The 17,242-nt window shown below is 39.9% G+C and overlaps 1 protein-coding gene across 1 annotated transcript in view; it reads left to right on the top strand.

The window, feature by feature from the left end:
* Kiaa0825 (KIAA0825 ortholog) overlaps positions 1 to 16,280 on the top strand; it is a 406,382-nt gene extending 390,102 nt beyond the window's left edge. Inside the window, exon 21 of the mRNA XM_075976414.1 lies at positions 15,927 to 16,280. Within this exon, the coding sequence (XP_075832529.1) occupies positions 15,927 to 16,044 (118 nt within the window). The 3' untranslated portion in view covers positions 16,045 to 16,280. The remainder of the gene's footprint in view (positions 1 to 15,926) is intronic.
* Positions 16,281 to 17,242: the final 962 nt, after the last annotated feature.

The raw sequence follows: 17,242 nt of genomic DNA, 5'->3' as shown, positions 1-17,242 counted from the left end.
CTGAAATGTTAAAAATACGTATGTGATATCATGTCTTGCTTTTTAATTTTCTTAAACTGCAATTGCTAGTCAACCTTAAATTTGCATGGTTAAATGTAGTTCAGAGTTGGAACATAGATTTACCATGAATGAGATCCTGGACTTCATTTTCAAATGAGCATACAGACACACACAGAGAGAGAGTATACGTATATCGCTGTTATATTTAAAGTGTGAGTTTAAATTAGAAGGAGAGCTCAGAGGAGGGGAGTAAAGTAGAATCTGCAGGCTGTGACAGTTGCATGAAAGCTGTCAAAGTAGCAAGACCTTCTTCAGTGATAGCAAGGAATTTCATTAGCTTTTCTCTTGGGAGTATAAGCTTTAGCAACATGTTTCTTGAGTTTCTCTGGTACCAAAAACTTTAGAATTCTCAGCTAGAATTCTCTATTTATACTTACCACAAAATGAAACATTATTAGACATAATCACGCCTTAAGTTGTGATGACAGATGTTGACATAAGCACTTGAAGAGAAAATAAGGTTACAGAGAGATATATGAAAATAATGAGACAAAAGCATGTCAGAAATAATTTATTTTCTGGAAAATGATAGAATTTTAGAGTACGAAAAGTAATAGGGGAGATAATTGGGAACATTCAGTATATAGCTGGTGTGTAATTAAGTTGACGGGTCTTGTTTGGGGAAAACACAACCACGTGAATTAGGCCATAGGTTAGTGCTCACACATCTGTGGCAAACATGCTACGGGAACATGCCTCACAAAGAAGGCTGGAATCACAGCATAGCTCTTGAGCTTTTGGGAACAAGACTAATTTTGCTTTACCTGTCAAAATAAATACTATCCCAATGATGTGTTCATCCATAATATGGTAATGAAATAGAAAGAGGGCATTCAAGGTGATATTTCTGGGAGCCGTCAGCACAAAGGAAGGAAAGAAATATTTACATCTAAAAACTCTAAACAATGAAAGTATGTCCATGCACTCTTTGTATTATCTCACTCATTCAACTAAAGGGTAAATCAAAGGGATGGACATATAGGGTTGGCAAATGGAAGTAGTGAGGGGAAAGGGCTGAATAAATGAGCAGGAGACTGACTTTTAAATAAAAAGCATCACAGTTTTCGTATGTTGTTCAGCTCTTAAAGCTGGATAAGAGTGATGGTTTTTCCACTAATACTCACATCTGAAATAGTATCACGTACATTTTTAGCTAGTTCTCAAACAAGTTCCATATTCTATACAAATAGGAAAAATTCAATTCATAATTGACAGGGTATGAATTTTTTATACTTTGAGCCATAAGGCTGCCACATCAACAAATGTAATTCCTTAGCAAATATGTCTTATGTTTATATTTATGAAGTGTACACAATTGATACAGAACCCAAAAGGGAATAAGTAAGCATTTTAAATACACTTTGATTTGCAAGCTCCATGCTGGGAAATATTTATTAAATTAGAAACAAGAGAAGCATGTAAGCAGAATATTCTGGATCTCAATTTACCTTGAACCTTATGTTACCTTCATGGATTTTTACCACACTTGGATTTCCATTGGCTAAAGTGTTAGTTTCACTCTGTTTTGTTTACTGTCTTTTTTTAATATATGATGTGGTGCTCTCAAAGTGAAAGTGATAAATTATTAAAACCTGAAGGCTCATATTGAAAACCAGCCAGCTGGGATGGTTTCAGGCCAGTTTGTGGGCACATCCAGGAAACAGCTCTGAGGCCTGCTCAAGTCTTCCCACCACACTGTGTGTGGCAGAGCCCTGCCACTCCCCCAGACAAATGATGCATCCGGTTTTTCTCTTCTTGGATCCAGAGCTTATGACTTCTTTGTAATTTTTGTATATCAATAAGTAATGCCAAGTTCATGCCAAGGGTAGGACATAGGAGGCAATGTGTCATTTTCGAACTGAGGCTCTGTTGTTGGAACCATAGCTGTTGTAGAAGAAATCTTATGAACTGGAGACGGTCGTTCTGTGAAGAAGCACAAACCACACAAAAGACCTGCAGATCATGTTACCTGAGGGTCCTTCAGATATGTGGCATTTTCCACTAGATATTTAAATTAAGATGTCACAGATGAGTGTGGTCCTTTGTTTGAATTTTCTAAGCTGAAGCTTCAGACCCCACAGCTATTCCCATTATTACCATTCCAATAGTACAACAATTATACCTGGAACACTAATGTTAAACCAAGGTCCTAAGAAGCTGTTAAGGTACCTCCCATTCCCTGCGATATTTGCTCTGGTAATTAAGGAGTATGACACAAAAATTGCTGCTATTTTTTATGCTTGTTTAATCTATCTTTATAGGCAGAATGATATTTTCCTATATATCATTTTAGAATTGAATTTTAGTATTATATATAATAACTGTATTTCAAAATCAAGGAGCAAAAATATAATGGAACCATATGCAAAACACAGTGCCAAAGCCTTTCCTAAATTAACGTGCTATTTATGATGACCTTAAAAATGACATATTACCTTCCATATTTGTAGGTAAAACCCCGAGACCCAGGCAAGTTTAAGTCTCTTAGTAAAAGTCAATGAAGTGAGTGGCATGAAAGTCTGACATGACTCTAAAGTTTTATGCACTTTTATCAAGCACCATTGCATTTGAGTACTGAAAAGCAGATCTTAAGTAATAGGTCCATAGAAGTTAAAAGCCAAGAATATTAACAAATCACAATAGGTTTTAGAAGTAATCATTTATCTTAACTTTTTTATATATCTTCTTGCCCAAATAACCTCCACCCATTTTGTCTGGAAGGGCTCTAGAGCAAAATGGGAGTCATTTTCTCTATAACTGATGAGAGATATTAAGCCAGAATTAACAAGCTAAGCGATTCAACTTGTATGAAATGATACACGCGACTTAGTGGTGTGCTTGATTCTAACAGAGAACAGCTATGCGGACTTAGGAGAATTTTCTTCAGTCATCCTCCAGCCAAACAATTGTTCTGCTCTTTTGAAATCTGCCTATCTGGTGTGTTTTCTAGATATTTAGCAAAAACAATTGCCCTGGTCCTGAGCCATAGGATCAGTGTATCATAGTACATAGCACCCCACAGCTATAAAGAACTTCAGGAAAAGGATAAAGGGTTTTGAGTTCAAGTCAGAATAACCTGAGACCTTTATAAGTAAAATTATCTCTGGACTCTTGATTGTAAAGTGAAGGAAAATGCAGCAATAGCTCTCCAAGTTTTTTTATACTCTTAATATATTTCAGTTCTATAAATTAATTCCATCTGTTTTAATATGTATTTCTTTTCTCTTGTCTCTGTAGTGAATTTCTCCAATAAATGACACTTTTAGGTCACCCTCTTCCCCTACAAGAGCCTCAGTATTAAAGTAGACTGAGGTGCGTGGCCATGTCTTTTGTTCCAAGGAGCCTGTGGTGCAGTGAGGTTCCTCTACTTTAAATGTGTTGTCTCATCACATACCTGCATCCATCCCACACATTTGCATTGGCATCTCATAGTCTCAGTCAATTTAAAGGAACCAGGAAAGAGCGCAAAAAGAAAACCAGAATAACAAACCTAGTAGAGCTATAATTTATAAAGTACTTATATGGGTCTTGGAGTATTTGTAAATCTAGGTGTTTGGTCTTGTTTATTTCTTTGTTTGAGACAGGCTGATGCCGGTGGGGGAGGGGCCAGGGTTTTGCCCCAGTACCAAGGGCCTAGAGAGTGGGGTACCCAGCTGGCTGGCTGCTCACTCACCTCTTGGTCTGATGTGTGCAATTGCAGTCATCATAGTTCCTTTGAGGTTGTGGGGGGATGGGTGGGTTTGGGGAAGAAGTGGGCCTTGTAGCTTACAGGGTCGATCAATTGCGGGGGTTGGGTGTCTGGATAGTTTTTAGATGAAAAAGGTGTTGCTATTTTATCATATCACATCCCAAATTCTACTGTTTTCCATTGTCTATGATGATTCAGTGTAATAGCTTATGCTGCCACAGTTAGTATGGCCCAAGGGTTGGACCTGACTGGGGCTGAAGAAGAGAAGACAGACAGATGGACACATGGACTCTCAGAAAAGCTCTCTAATGGAGAAAGCACAGCACCCCAGAAGCTAGACATGTTTGTTATGTAAAGTGGAACAGAGAGACAGGGTTGCAGCATACAGCTGGATTGGGTGGCAGATAAACAAGGAGACAGGAGTTATAGTTTACAGCTCCGTTAGAGGGCCAGGACTGGATAATCTGCGTTCACCAGTCTCTGGAGGAGCAGTCCTCAGACTGAATATCTGGATGAAGAAAGCATTGTCAACAGTGCATTCTGTCTCCAAGCCTGACACTGTAAGGTCCTTGACATGGCTGTCTCCTGTCACCAGCACGCATTCTCTCTACAGTCCCACAGTATGAAATGAGTGCCGCACAGTTATGTACTATAAAAGGTCCAGAAATACCATCCTAAAGGGTAAAAATGACTTATTGTGACACATTACATTATATAGACTTGTGAATAAACAGCACTGTGGTTATAGTAGATGTCACTCATATCTTAATAAAAAAGAATGTTCTACCTCAGCACTAAATGCTAGCCAGGTAGTGTGACCTTGGTCCTCTGACTAAACTCTTAAAATCCTTAAAAGTCTAGCATTGGGAATGAAGTTTCTGTGGAGAGGTGAATGATTTACTATTAACAGAAAAGTTCAGGTCCCATTATCACTGACAGCTATGTCCCCATTTATGTTATTTTTTGAGCCATAACTATTTAAAACGTTGCAGTTAGCTTCCTTACTTGCCCCATTTATTGACACATAACTCTCCTATTAAATATATAGAACAAATCACATTAATTAAAATAAATTGCTTGGGCAGTTGAGCTGTGCTGCAGATGTCTCCAAAGGCTATAAATTCAAATTAATTAAAGGCTGTTTGTCCCTGTGCTTGAGAAAGATTCCTTTTAGTGCATTAGTCGTAACTAAAGAAACCAACCATCTTGCAAAGGGAAATTCATTTGAGTTGTTGAAGAAATAGCTACATAAATGGATATTTAGCTAGTTATCGTAATCATGTAACAAAATCTTGGCTGAAGCAAAGAAATTGCTTTTTCACACTGGCAAGTGTAACTGTTCTTTTGTATTGAAGGTGGATTTTAGAAAGAATATCTCTGATTCTCTGTATTGTATGCATATAGATCTATTACATTTAGTTCTGTATTTATATGTATACATATGTAGAATTCCAGGATGTGTGTTTGTGTGTATATGTGTGTGTATGTTTGTGTGTGTGTATTCCATGTTTTAACAGATCATGCATAAGATAAACAGGCGATCTTTGTCTTCTGGATATTAAACTATTCAGTTAGGTGAAAATACTGTTCAGCATTAGAAACCCACTCTGTTTATATTAAGAAATGCCTGTGTGTTATAATTGCCAAAGACAAGGATGGGATGAGCTCTTATGGTGTTCTGTAAATGTTTTATGCCCTTTACATTTAATAAAATTCTCCATAACAATAAAACATTCCCCTAAACTAACACACCTTAAGAAACTTGTTAATAAATAAGTTGGAAGGATCTCAGACGTGGTGGCATATTCCTGTGATCTGACAATGTGGAGGCTAAGGAGGGTTGTGAGTATGAGGCCAGCCATGGCTATCTAGTGAACTTTAGGCTAGGCTGGAGTTACACAGCGATGTACTCTTACAAAGCCTCCCTCCAACCATTTATCAAGGTGAAATATTTTTCACCTGTCATTCCTAAAAGTTTCTACTAAAAGTCATAATTAAGGATATATAAAATCCTTAGAATTGGACTATTACAGGTTTGGTATAAAGTTCAAAAGAAAATAAGACTTTTTAAGTATTAAATATTACAGCCTATAAGGACATTTTAAATGTTTTGGTGAGGATAAGGCTGATCAATAAATCAACTCTTTTCACATTATATAAAAAGATTATTGATTTCTTTGTAACTAAATGTAAACCAAAGAGAATGGAACAAAACTATACATTTTTTTTGAAACTTAGAATTTAAACCATAGGCAAATGTGATTGCAGAGTCTCATTATCTGAAGAACATTTTAGACGGGGGACAGGTTTTATGTTTAAGCATGCATGAGACTGATCTGTTGTTCTGAGCTGAATGGGAGGTAGAAATACTAACGTGCTGCTATGGTGTGACTCACCTTCTGTGTGCTTGCCTAGCAAGCAACATCAACACCACAAGCTGGTGCTGTGATCCCAGCACTGGATAGGAGGGGTAAACAGGGCCATTTTAAGCTATCCTGTATATAGTGAACTGGGTTAGGTAGATTGCTCTCTTTTAGACTAATCCTCTCAAGCGTAGTACATCTTTATATCTGTGTGCCCCCCCTCCAAAGTCTGTCCTTTGGGACTCAATGGTATGCAGTCACTTCCTGACAGGACTGCCTTCAAAGAACAGTGCAAATGCTATCTCTTCCAGTGTCCCTATAATTTAATAATGACTTCACTACTCAAACATCTCAGAATGCTTTCTGTCTTAATGTTGAGAAAAGGAAGACATAAATGTTTCCCTGGAGCTCCTTTAGGTTGCTTCACAGGTCAGGGAGGAGATACCGGAATGATGTCTTCCTCACAGACCATCATGGAAGTGAAGGCTGAGGAAACAGCACCAGCTCCTTTTACGACGACTGACACTTCATACATACACTGAAATACTGGGGGAGATCGTTAGGAGATTTTGTGGCTGTATTTGGGATAATTATTCAGCCTTGCCCATATGGTAAATTCTCAGACTATATAAACAACTAAAGACAGACTCATCTCCAGTCCCGCTGGCTTAAGTTTCCTACCTAGCACAGTATTCTGGGCTCAGCACATGCTCAGTGCGTGTTTTCTGGATGATTGGGTAAATTAATTATTTGCATTAAAACTCTATCTGAAATATGGCTCTTGTGATTTATTTTAAATAGACCCATAACCAAGCAGGCCACTCAACCATAAGCCCTATGCCTAAAAGCCAACAAAACAGCTAACGTATAAAGCCCTTTTATTTCAGTCTTTTCAGAAAAACATACTACAGTTTATTTTTACTATTACTGCTCACTGAGACAGATTGAAATTTTTTTATTTTATTCTAGTATGATATGTGACTTAAACATTTTTAAAGATTTTTTAATTTCTATTGTATGTGTATGAGTTTTTTGTTTACTAGTATGTATACGTACCACATGCATTCAGTGCCCTCAGAGGCCACAAGAAGGCATCATATCCCCTGGAACTGGAGTTAAAGTTGGTTGTGAGCTGCCATGTTGGTGCTGGAAATCAAGCTGGGGTGTGCTGGAAGAACAGCCAGTCCTCTGAACCACAGAGCCATCTTTCTGAGCGTCGGTGATTTAGAGATTTTGTTAGCCACAGTGAGAGATGTTTGCATTGGGAAGAATGCTAATCATATGTCAAATAAAATTAAATAATTAAATATTTTTATAATATTTTATCAGTTTGTGTGTGTTTGTGCAGGTGTGCAATTGTGTGTGTGTGCACATGTAATGGTGAGGATACCAATACCTGTGGACATGAAGAGTCAGAAGAAGGTGTCTAGTCCTCTGAAACTGAGGTTTCAGGTGCTGTGGACAGCTGTCATGTGGTTGCTAGGTTCCCATGCTCATGACTACACAGGAACGTGTCAGCATTGAGCCATCTCTTCAGCCATAACTGCCTTTTTTTGTTAGAAGAATGTGGATGTGCCTAATAGATGAGGGGGTCTTCAGAACGATGCTTTTGCATATTATTAAATTTTAGGATTTGTAAAACAAGTGTTGATGTAGAAACTAAGGAAAGGAAGATGAAGTTCAAAAGCTGGCATCTTGTTATTTGTATAATTAATAAGTAATATTTATTTGAGATACCAAGTGCTACTCATTGTGTTACTAGAACTTCCAAGCTATTTCAGTTCATCTAAATATCATTTAATGACATCCACAATTCTGGCAAAGACTAACCAGCAGCTATTCTGCGGGTTTGAGGTGTGGAGAGTGTGGTATATGGAACACTGTGTTGTTGGAAATATGTTCTCTGAGCCAGCCTAATATATTTGAACATTTTTAGGTAGTGGGAGGCATCATGGTGGAGGACAGGAGCAGTTTGTGTTTGTTTGCCTGCCTGCTTGCTTGTTTTGGAGAAGAAATAACATAATTTGGCTCATATTTTAGAAAACTGAATCCATGAGCAATTTCCCTGAATTATGGATAGCCAAGTAATATTTCTACTTTATGATCATTAAAGTGCATAATCAAATATTCTCTGAATTTGAATCTGGATTAGACAATTGGAAAGGACTTTATGAAAGATAGACTGTACACATGGTCTGTGGAATAATGAGCTGGATTGAGGTGACTGGAAAGGAATTTCAGATGGCCAGAGAACAAAATAAGACATATAAGCATAGAAAACCTAAGGCAGGGGCAATACAGACAACAATTCTCTCCTTGAAGAAAAGCAGTAGAAGCAACACAGATTGTGACCAGGCTAGAGCATGAGACTTCCAACCCTCCCAGGCAGGGTGCCCATTGATGGTTCAGTTCTTCGGGATCATGGGATTGAGATGTGAACATCTCTGAAGTTTTGAACTCCTGAACGAGAGATGAGGTCAATGAGAGATACATAGGTGTGAGAATGTCTTCAAAGTATGTTGTGCCTGCGCTGATGGTGGCTGATGTGTGCACAGGACTGGGTGTGTTGTGCCTGCGCTGATGGTGGCTGATGTGTGCACCGGACTGGGTGTGTTGTGCCTGCGCTGATGGTGGCTGATGTGTGCACAGGACTGGGTGTGTTGTGCCTGCGCTGATGGTGGCTGATGTGTGCACAGGACTGGGTGTGTTGTGCCTGCGCTGATGGTGGCTGATGTGTGCACAGGACTGGGTGTGTTGTGCCTGTGCTGATGGTGGCTGATGTGTGCACAGGACTGGGTGTGTTGTGCCTGCGCTGATGGCCGTTGATGCGTGCACAGAACTGGGTGTGAAGGAGAGGCACAGTGCCAACCCTGTGTGGTGACTGAGGGCTGTGATGTCACCGTCGATTTCTAAACACACACAAATTTCTTTATCTAAACAATATTAATAGACTTAGAGTAGGAATAAAAATGATTATCAAGAAGCTGAATTTAGAGAACTCGGGGATAAGGATGAAGAATGATTCATTACATCTCAAAATGCACATGAACTACCAGTGAAGAGACAGGAGTTGAAGACATGGAAGCAGACGGAGGAGAGAAGATGTCTGCGATGCAGAGAGAGGCTCATGCACATAGAACATCAAAATAAAGAAAATGGTTACTTGCTATACCATGCAGAGGAGAAGTACAAAAGGGTTTTTGTTCTAGAGGAATAAAATCCAATATGACTTCACCATTCACTGCTCAGTCACCAACTGGTGAGACAAATTCAAACCATTAATTGGACCAGATGGTTAATGTTTTAATGCCATAATAAACTAATAAGTAACTATAAAGCACTTTGTAAATACAAAGAGTCACATAAATGTTTAATAATCACATTAGGTCTGGAGGCTTACTTCAAGTTACACTTTTATATCAAAGAATTTTATTGGTATTTCAGGAGAAATGTCATAATATAATCAGATGCCATATTATAATTTATTGTATCTAAAAATACAACAAAGGGATAATCGAAAACAGAACAACTTCAGCCAGTGTGGTCTGAAAAGAGTGGATCAGCACCAACGTTCCCTTCGCAGAAGACAAGGACGCATGAGAGCATGATCTATGTGTAACGGCGCCGAGGGAGACCACTGCCATATGTAGAACCGCACTTGCCTATGTATTTGAGGGAGAATTTGTCAGATAAAGCAATGTGAAAGACATGCAACAGCAGGAAGGGCATGGATACAGACACTGGATGTCCACTTAGTTCAAGTAGAAGCTGATAAACTAGTTGTAACATTTTATGGGGCACTTGGTGTTTGCAGCTCACCTACTCCTTCCTATGGCAGTGTCACCTGTTTCAAAACTGAGACAATCTGATTCACAGAAAGGTCGAAAGACTTGTCTAGTATCACATATTTAGAAAGAGATACAATCAGGATCCAGTTCCACAATCTGGCTTCAATATCTTCTGGGATAAATCATATAATTCTAATTAGATGAAACAGATTCATTCCTTCTTCCTGCCTCTGAACATGGCTGACTGATGTCACCGCAGCCATCTAGGGACCATGACATGATGGAAAAGACAAGGGAACCACTGTGACAGCAGATCTGGCGTGGCTCTCTTGACCAGAGCTGCAGTCACTTCCCGTTGATCTGTGAGGAAAGGAAGACCCTCTAGAGTCGCACTTGTTCTGTGCATGTTTCCTCGTTCATCATCGCTGCACCTCTGTGAATTCCCATTTTATAGATGGAAAATCAGCCCAGTTCCATTCTGCCCCAATTCACATGTTTTAAGGTTCAAATTTAGGCTGCACCCTACCTGCTAAACTCTCTTCAGCATTCTGAGGGATCAGACACTTAAGAAATTTCAATTAAAATGAGAAAATAGAGAGGGATTCTATTCTCTCTATTTTAATATTCTGATTACTATTCATTGTGGTCGGAGCTTCCAGAACAAATGTTTCTCATCAGGGTTACTATGAACACTTTGGGACATAATTTCATTGTGCACCATTGATATGCACTAAAGTCATTTTCTATCTTATTCCCTGGGTCCCACTGAAACCACTAAACACATGTCAGGAAAACACCCTGCACATTTCTCAGTCTTCCTCAGTTACAATGGCCTTTCTAGAACTAAGACTGACAAACTTCCTTGTGAAAAGTCCAAATGGTAAGTATTTCAGATTTGTGGGATGTGGGATCTTGGTGGTCTCCATCACAGCGAGTAAGCTCTGCTGTGTGGGATCAGTCACAGATGACACAGATAAAAGTGCATGTGGCAATCAGGGCTCCACTCACACTCCTTGGGGACTGTCTCACAGATAAGACACTGAGACAGAGAGGTGCAGAAGCTCTCCTCAGGAGACTCAGCTAGCAAGTTCTAGGCTCTTCGTCAACTCAAAGTCATAGTGATCTCAGGGGTTAGGCTCATGTTTGAGACACAGTTGATTTTACAGATTTTAGCTGATTTTCTTCTGGCAGAAGGCTATGTCTCAGAGAACTTCTCACACTCCAGACTGTGCTCCTCTTAGTCTGGTGTCGGTTGCTCTTTTCTACCCTAACGACCCTACAGGACTTGCATCTTTGATAACTTGGATTGATGCTATCATAGACCTATGTCATGATTATCACCAGGCATAGCTCTCCCTATTGGCACGGACACACTGAAGTCTTCCCTCAATACAAGATTCCACAAAACCACTCATCAGAAGAGCCATTCGCTGATGTGTAACATTTATTTACTATGCCTTAACTGTTCATAGGAACATAAACCAACCATTGCTCATTAAAGTGAAATGGAATATAAAATACTGAGCCCAGGGTCTGATACTTTTAAGAGCCCTAAGCAATAGATTATGTTAGGATGTTCGGAGTGGCAAGCAGACACTACTACTGGTTCTGCTGTAACTAGATAAATGAAGGAGGATTTGTGAAGGCTTACAACACCCACGTCAATCAGAATGGAACTGATGCACAGGTTGACTGCTCTCACTGTGGAATATCTCAGTAAAGGTTTTATGTAGTCTCTACTGTATTATATAGAAAAGGGACCCATAGCCAAAGATGCTCAAGCTTCTCCATCCCACCCACCCCCAGGAGATATATGGCTGGGACCTCTTCTAGAAGGTAGTGGTACATATAGACCAGTGGGGTCTTATGGAATTCTACTGCTCATCAGTATATAAGGTGCAGCAAAGTGGAAGTAATGTTGAATTTCCTAAACAATAGTAGGTGGGGAGGGGATTTAGCAATATTTAGAGGCAGGCTATGAAGTCAGGAGGAACAAAATAGAGTCACCACATGTTTACTACAAAGCTTTTCTGTGAGCATCAGAATGCACTGGTACTGATAGCTTCTGATTTCTGCTGGGAAATGCTTCTATCACAGATATTTACTATATTAGGAGAAACTAAAGATAAAGATTTGAAATGTATTGTACATTGGTATTTGACAAATTGGTAGATTCATTTCCCTTCTGGTAATTCTTCTGACAAAGTGATTTTATTTTGCCTTGTATTAGTAGTTAGAGATAAATTTCTCTTAGCACGTTATGAGCATGAAATGTAGCATGCTTCTGACAAACATCTCAAGTATCTAGTATTTTTGTTTAACAAGAATAAAATAGAAAATATAATTTATTGCCTGTTTCCCATTTGTCATTATTTCTTATCCTCATATAAAATGATTTCTTCTTAATAAACACAAAGCAGAAATAAAAGGGCTTACGTAGGTAAGTAAGTTTGTTTAATATCATTAATTACTAACAGCTCAATTATACTGTGAAGTGCCATAATTGTCATAAAGCTTAAAAATCCTTGTCATGGTTTCTATAATTCATTTAAATTACATTAATTATACAGATTTTAATGAAGAAGAGAGACTGCTTTTAATCCTCACAAGTAGAGACAATGATCAAAATATTTATGTGTATATTTCATATTTTATTTTGTTGACATTCTTGACAAGACCAGACTGGACCAGACCAGTCTCGACCGGACCAGATCAGTCTCAACCAGACCAGACTGGACCAGGCTGGACTCAGGCATTATTAGCACTTTTATATTGAAGGAGAGGGGACAGGCAACCATGTTTGGATTACCCATAAAAGTGTATGATCTTTAACTCTTCTATTTAATTTCTAAAACAATTCAGGATACATTTTTCAGAAAATAAAATGTGGAAGGTTTTTTTTTTTTGGTACGTGGAATGAAACCAAGTCCTATATGCTAGGCAAGTGGCCAATGATTGGGATGAACCATGAGTCCCAAATATTTTCTTATTGCATTGTGCGCTGTGTGTGTCTATGTATCTGTTTGTGTGTGTCTCGTGTGTGTGTGTGGTGTCACATGGTATGTGTGGAGGTCAGAGGCTAACAATCGGGAGTCAGTTCACTCCTCTTACTATGTAGGTCCTAAGAATCAGACTCAGCTTGCTAAGCTTTGTGGTCACTGAGCCATCTCAGCTGCCCATAGCCCAGTTATTTTGAAGATTAGTTGATGGTATCTATAAAATTGTCTTAATATCACGGACATATTTGGCATGCCATATGTCAACCCAATTTCTAGAGTTCACATCCAAAACTATTTGGGCAAGTAGCTTTGTGTGCCTCGGTTCATTCTCATTCAGAGAATCAAAGTACTAAAAAAGGATGGTGTAAAGTGTTCAAAACAACCTATAGCTAGTGCTATATAACTTTTCCATTACTTATCTGTTCATTGTGGAGTTCAATGTTATAGACTTAATAATAATATCCCAATACACCTTTATGAAATAGGTAGTAGACATGCTTTAACATTAAAATTCCATGTGAGGCATGGTGGCACACACCTTTAATCCCAGCACTGAGGAGAGTGGGGCAAGAGAATCAAGAGTTCTAAACAAAAAGGGCCTGGAAATATGGCTCAGCCCTTAAGAGCGCTAGCTGCACCTGCGGAGTCCCCGAGTCCAGTTCCCAGCATGCACACTGTGGCTCACAGCCACCTGTAACTCCTTTTCTGGGGCATCTGATGCCCTCTTATGACCTCCTCAGGGACCAGACACACATGTGGCAAACAGAAATATATACAGGCAAAACATTAATACAATAAAATAAATTAAGATATATTTTTATCAGGCAGTGGTGGCACATGCCTTTAATCACAGCACTTGGGAGGCAGAGGCAGGCGGATCTCTGTACGTTTGAGGCCAGCCTGGTCTACAAGAACTAATTACAGGACAGGCTCCAAAGCAACACAGAAAAACTCTGTCTCAAAAAACCAAGAAGAAAAGAAAAGAGAAGGATGTATTTTTAAAAGAAGAGTTCTAAATCAACCTGGGCTGCATAGCAAGTTCCCGACCAGCTTGGGATACTAACAAGATGCATTCTCAAAGCATTTAATAAACAAAATAAACAATATAAAACTTAACTTCCATTAAAGTAAGTACAAGGTGGCCTTGTGGGATAAATTATAAACCCCAAACAATTGATTTTAGGGGTATTTTCTCATATGATGTGAGTTTTTAGCATCACAGGGATGCAGCAGTGGAGATGCATTCCTCACAGGGATGCAGCAGTGGGGGTGAATTCCCCACAGGGATGCAGCAGTGGGAGTGGATTCCCCACAGGGATGCAGCAGTGGGGGTGGATTCCCCCACAGGGATGCAGCAGTGGGGGTGGATTACCCACAGGGATGCAGCAGCAGGTCCTCTCAGGAGAGCTGTTTCCCTCCGCTGCACTCCCCTCTGCCCCTTCTGCTCTGATAGGAAGTTTTGCTGCAGAAATGTAGAACTTTGCACCTGCTCAGGCAAAAGTTGTTGCTTCTCTTCTGCCCTACTCAACTCTAGAGAAAGTCACCTCATTCAAGAGATTCACTGGGAGGGAGGAATCCTGCAAGGTGGCTGCCTCCACCAGGGTGGAAAAAGGCAGCCCCAAGCTGAACAGGTACAGGGCAGAGTTTATCCAGGTTGAGGTTTTAGGATCAAAATTGGTCAGATTTTAATCCCTGATCTTTTCATGCTCAGGGATTGGTTGGTTTTGTGTTCTGTTCAGGGACTGGTTAGTTTTCATGCTGAGTTGGCCGGGGATTCAGGGCCAGGATGTGTTTCTTTCAGTGACCCTTTATAAACTTTTGGCTCTGGTTTCAGGGCCAGAATGTGTTTCTTTGACTCTGGTTTCAGGGCCAAAGTGAGGGTCCGTCACTGTCCTCTTTACCCTACATAGTAGGGAAAGTTATTTCACCTTCAAGTTGTTTTAAAGTTCAGATAGATGGTGCTCTAATTACAACCATGAGGAATCAGGTAGAGAGCTTAAAGCGGCCCTAGATATGGTAGTTTTTAGATCCACACAAGATTGCTGATACAAAGATCTAGAAGGTGAGGAAAAGCCTAGGTAAAGGGTGTCTCCAAAGTCGCTTCCTCTCTGAGCCTCCCCTGCTTCTGGCATGCATATTACTGCTCATCGCTGGCCAGAGAGTGCGGACTCCAGAACACGAAAGCCGCATCCTGCACTCGTGCACTGTGTGTGTCTGTTTGTTAACTGGTGGCTCTGACTCTGGAAGCACAGAGGAATGGCATCCAGTGGAGCGCTCTTGTGCTTGGCCCGGGGGACAACAGGGAGCCTTTGACAGCAGGTCTTTCAGGATATAGCAGCCCTGGGCTTCGCATACCCTTTAAAATACTACATAATGGAACAACAAATGGTAGAAAAACTTAAGAAAAGAGAAAAGAATAAAGAAGAGTCCCTTCCTGTTGGAAGTCTAGGTACACTGCCTTGTCATGTCGGAAGCTGGTGTGCGTTAGTCTTCAAGGAAATAAGCAGTGAGCACGCTTAGGCTATCATTTTAATATTATAAGGTTATGTATTTATACAGCTCTAGGTTCTTAAACTTTGTTCTACAGTGCCTAATTGTCCAGGATCAGAAAGGATTCAAGCTGATGTTTATGGACGTTTGCTAATTTTTGTTTTCTTGAGGATTAACTTGATTATTCCCAGTCTAGGAAGAGGTTGCTGCCCCTTCAGGCATTCAGTTGATGTCTTTTTTTCTGCAAACCTCCCTACGTTGTAGCCCTTTACACATTCTACACTGAAGGAAATGTATTACGTGCATTTTTAAACCCAGAAAATAGAGAAACCCCCTTTGACGCAATCCTGTAAGATGTTGTTTTCCTCTCCCACTCTCAAGTACTCCTGAAGTGGTGCCAACGAACTGTTGCCCCAAAGGCAGAGACTAAATAAGGAAGGTGCCACTTCAGGAAACCAGTGCCCACAACCCACGCCTTGAAATAATGATTACTGGTGGAAAGTTATAAAAATACTGATTTTATTATTTTTTCTTTTAGATGGGAAATGAAGAAAGATGAAACTCTGGAGGAGACAGAAAAAATGATGCTGGACCATTTAAAACAAATCTGTAGCATACAGGACTCTTCTGTGTTAGACAGCACAGACGCACGGTGATCGGCAGAAAACGGCGACGGCTTTATTTTAGGAAACAGTCTCGTGTGATGGAGGCTTTCTCAGAATCAGAGGACTCGCACATGTGCCACAGAGCGCAGCCATCACCGCAGTGATGCACTGTGCTGTAAAGAACGAGAGGCTCTGTGCTCTTATTTTAGAGATAATTGCAAACGTTTTTCTTTCCCAATCTTTCTCCTTATATGATAAAACTGCTGCCATCTCGTGTTCCCTTTGAATTATGTTTTTTTCCCTTCAATACTGAGGCATCTATGACAACAGAAAAAATATTTGGAAATATTTTTCTTATATAATATTTGGATGTTACATTGATTGGAGTCCCACCCCCACACCGGAAGTCATCTGAAAATTGCAATTTGATTTGGTAACTGAAGCCTAAAAACAGATCTTAATTGCTGATTGGACTCATCCCCCTTCTCGTATAATTTCTTCCTCATCCACTTCATCTTTTTTTTGGGGGGGGGGGGTTGAGACAGGGTTTCTCTGTAGCTTTTAGAGCCTGTCCTGGCACTAGCTCTTGTAGACAAGGCTGGCCTCGAATTCACAGAGATCTGCCTGCCTCTGCCTCCTGAGTGCTGGGATTAAAGGCGTGAGCCCCCACCGCCCGGCCCATCCACTTTATCTTAATCACACCCACAAGAAAGCCTTCCCCAGCACTGTTAACTTCAGTCTTTGGACTCTCTTGATAGTTGTCCTCCTTAGTCTCTTTCCTCTCACGCTTTCACCTCCTGCACCAAGTGGCTCCTTTTGGCTCAAGCCAAAAAAAAAAAAAATGGTTATTTTTTTTCCAACTGAAAACCATCTTTATTTCAGAATTATATTCAAAAGTTAATCTTCTCTATCCTTCATTATCTACAATGGCTGTTGTTGTTGGTTTTTTTACTCTTTTCAGTCTTCTGGCGGGGGTGGGGGTCATCACCCAGTTCCCAAATGAATAGATGTAGGCCTTTTCTTATTTATGAATATCCAGCCTTACCTTGATTTGTTTCTACCTAACTTTTCTTAATTTAAATTATTCTATCTACTTTTGCCTCTGGGCTTTTTTCCTTTTCTTACTTCTGTGATCTTACTTTCACTTTGATCCCTGGCCAGCTGTGTGGCTGAATGGCTGGACCCTTCTTTTCTTGCTCCTTGACCTCTTTTGCTTTTAGATCTTTGTTTTTCTCCTTCTGTTTATTCT

This window comes from Microtus pennsylvanicus, chromosome 6 (assembly GCF_037038515.1).
Source record: "Microtus pennsylvanicus isolate mMicPen1 chromosome 6, mMicPen1.hap1, whole genome shotgun sequence".
In the NCBI taxonomy this organism is placed as follows: domain Eukaryota; kingdom Metazoa; phylum Chordata; class Mammalia; order Rodentia; family Cricetidae; genus Microtus; species Microtus pennsylvanicus.
The sequence above is the reverse complement of the archived record's forward strand: the minus strand, read 5'-3'. Positions and strand labels throughout refer to the sequence as shown.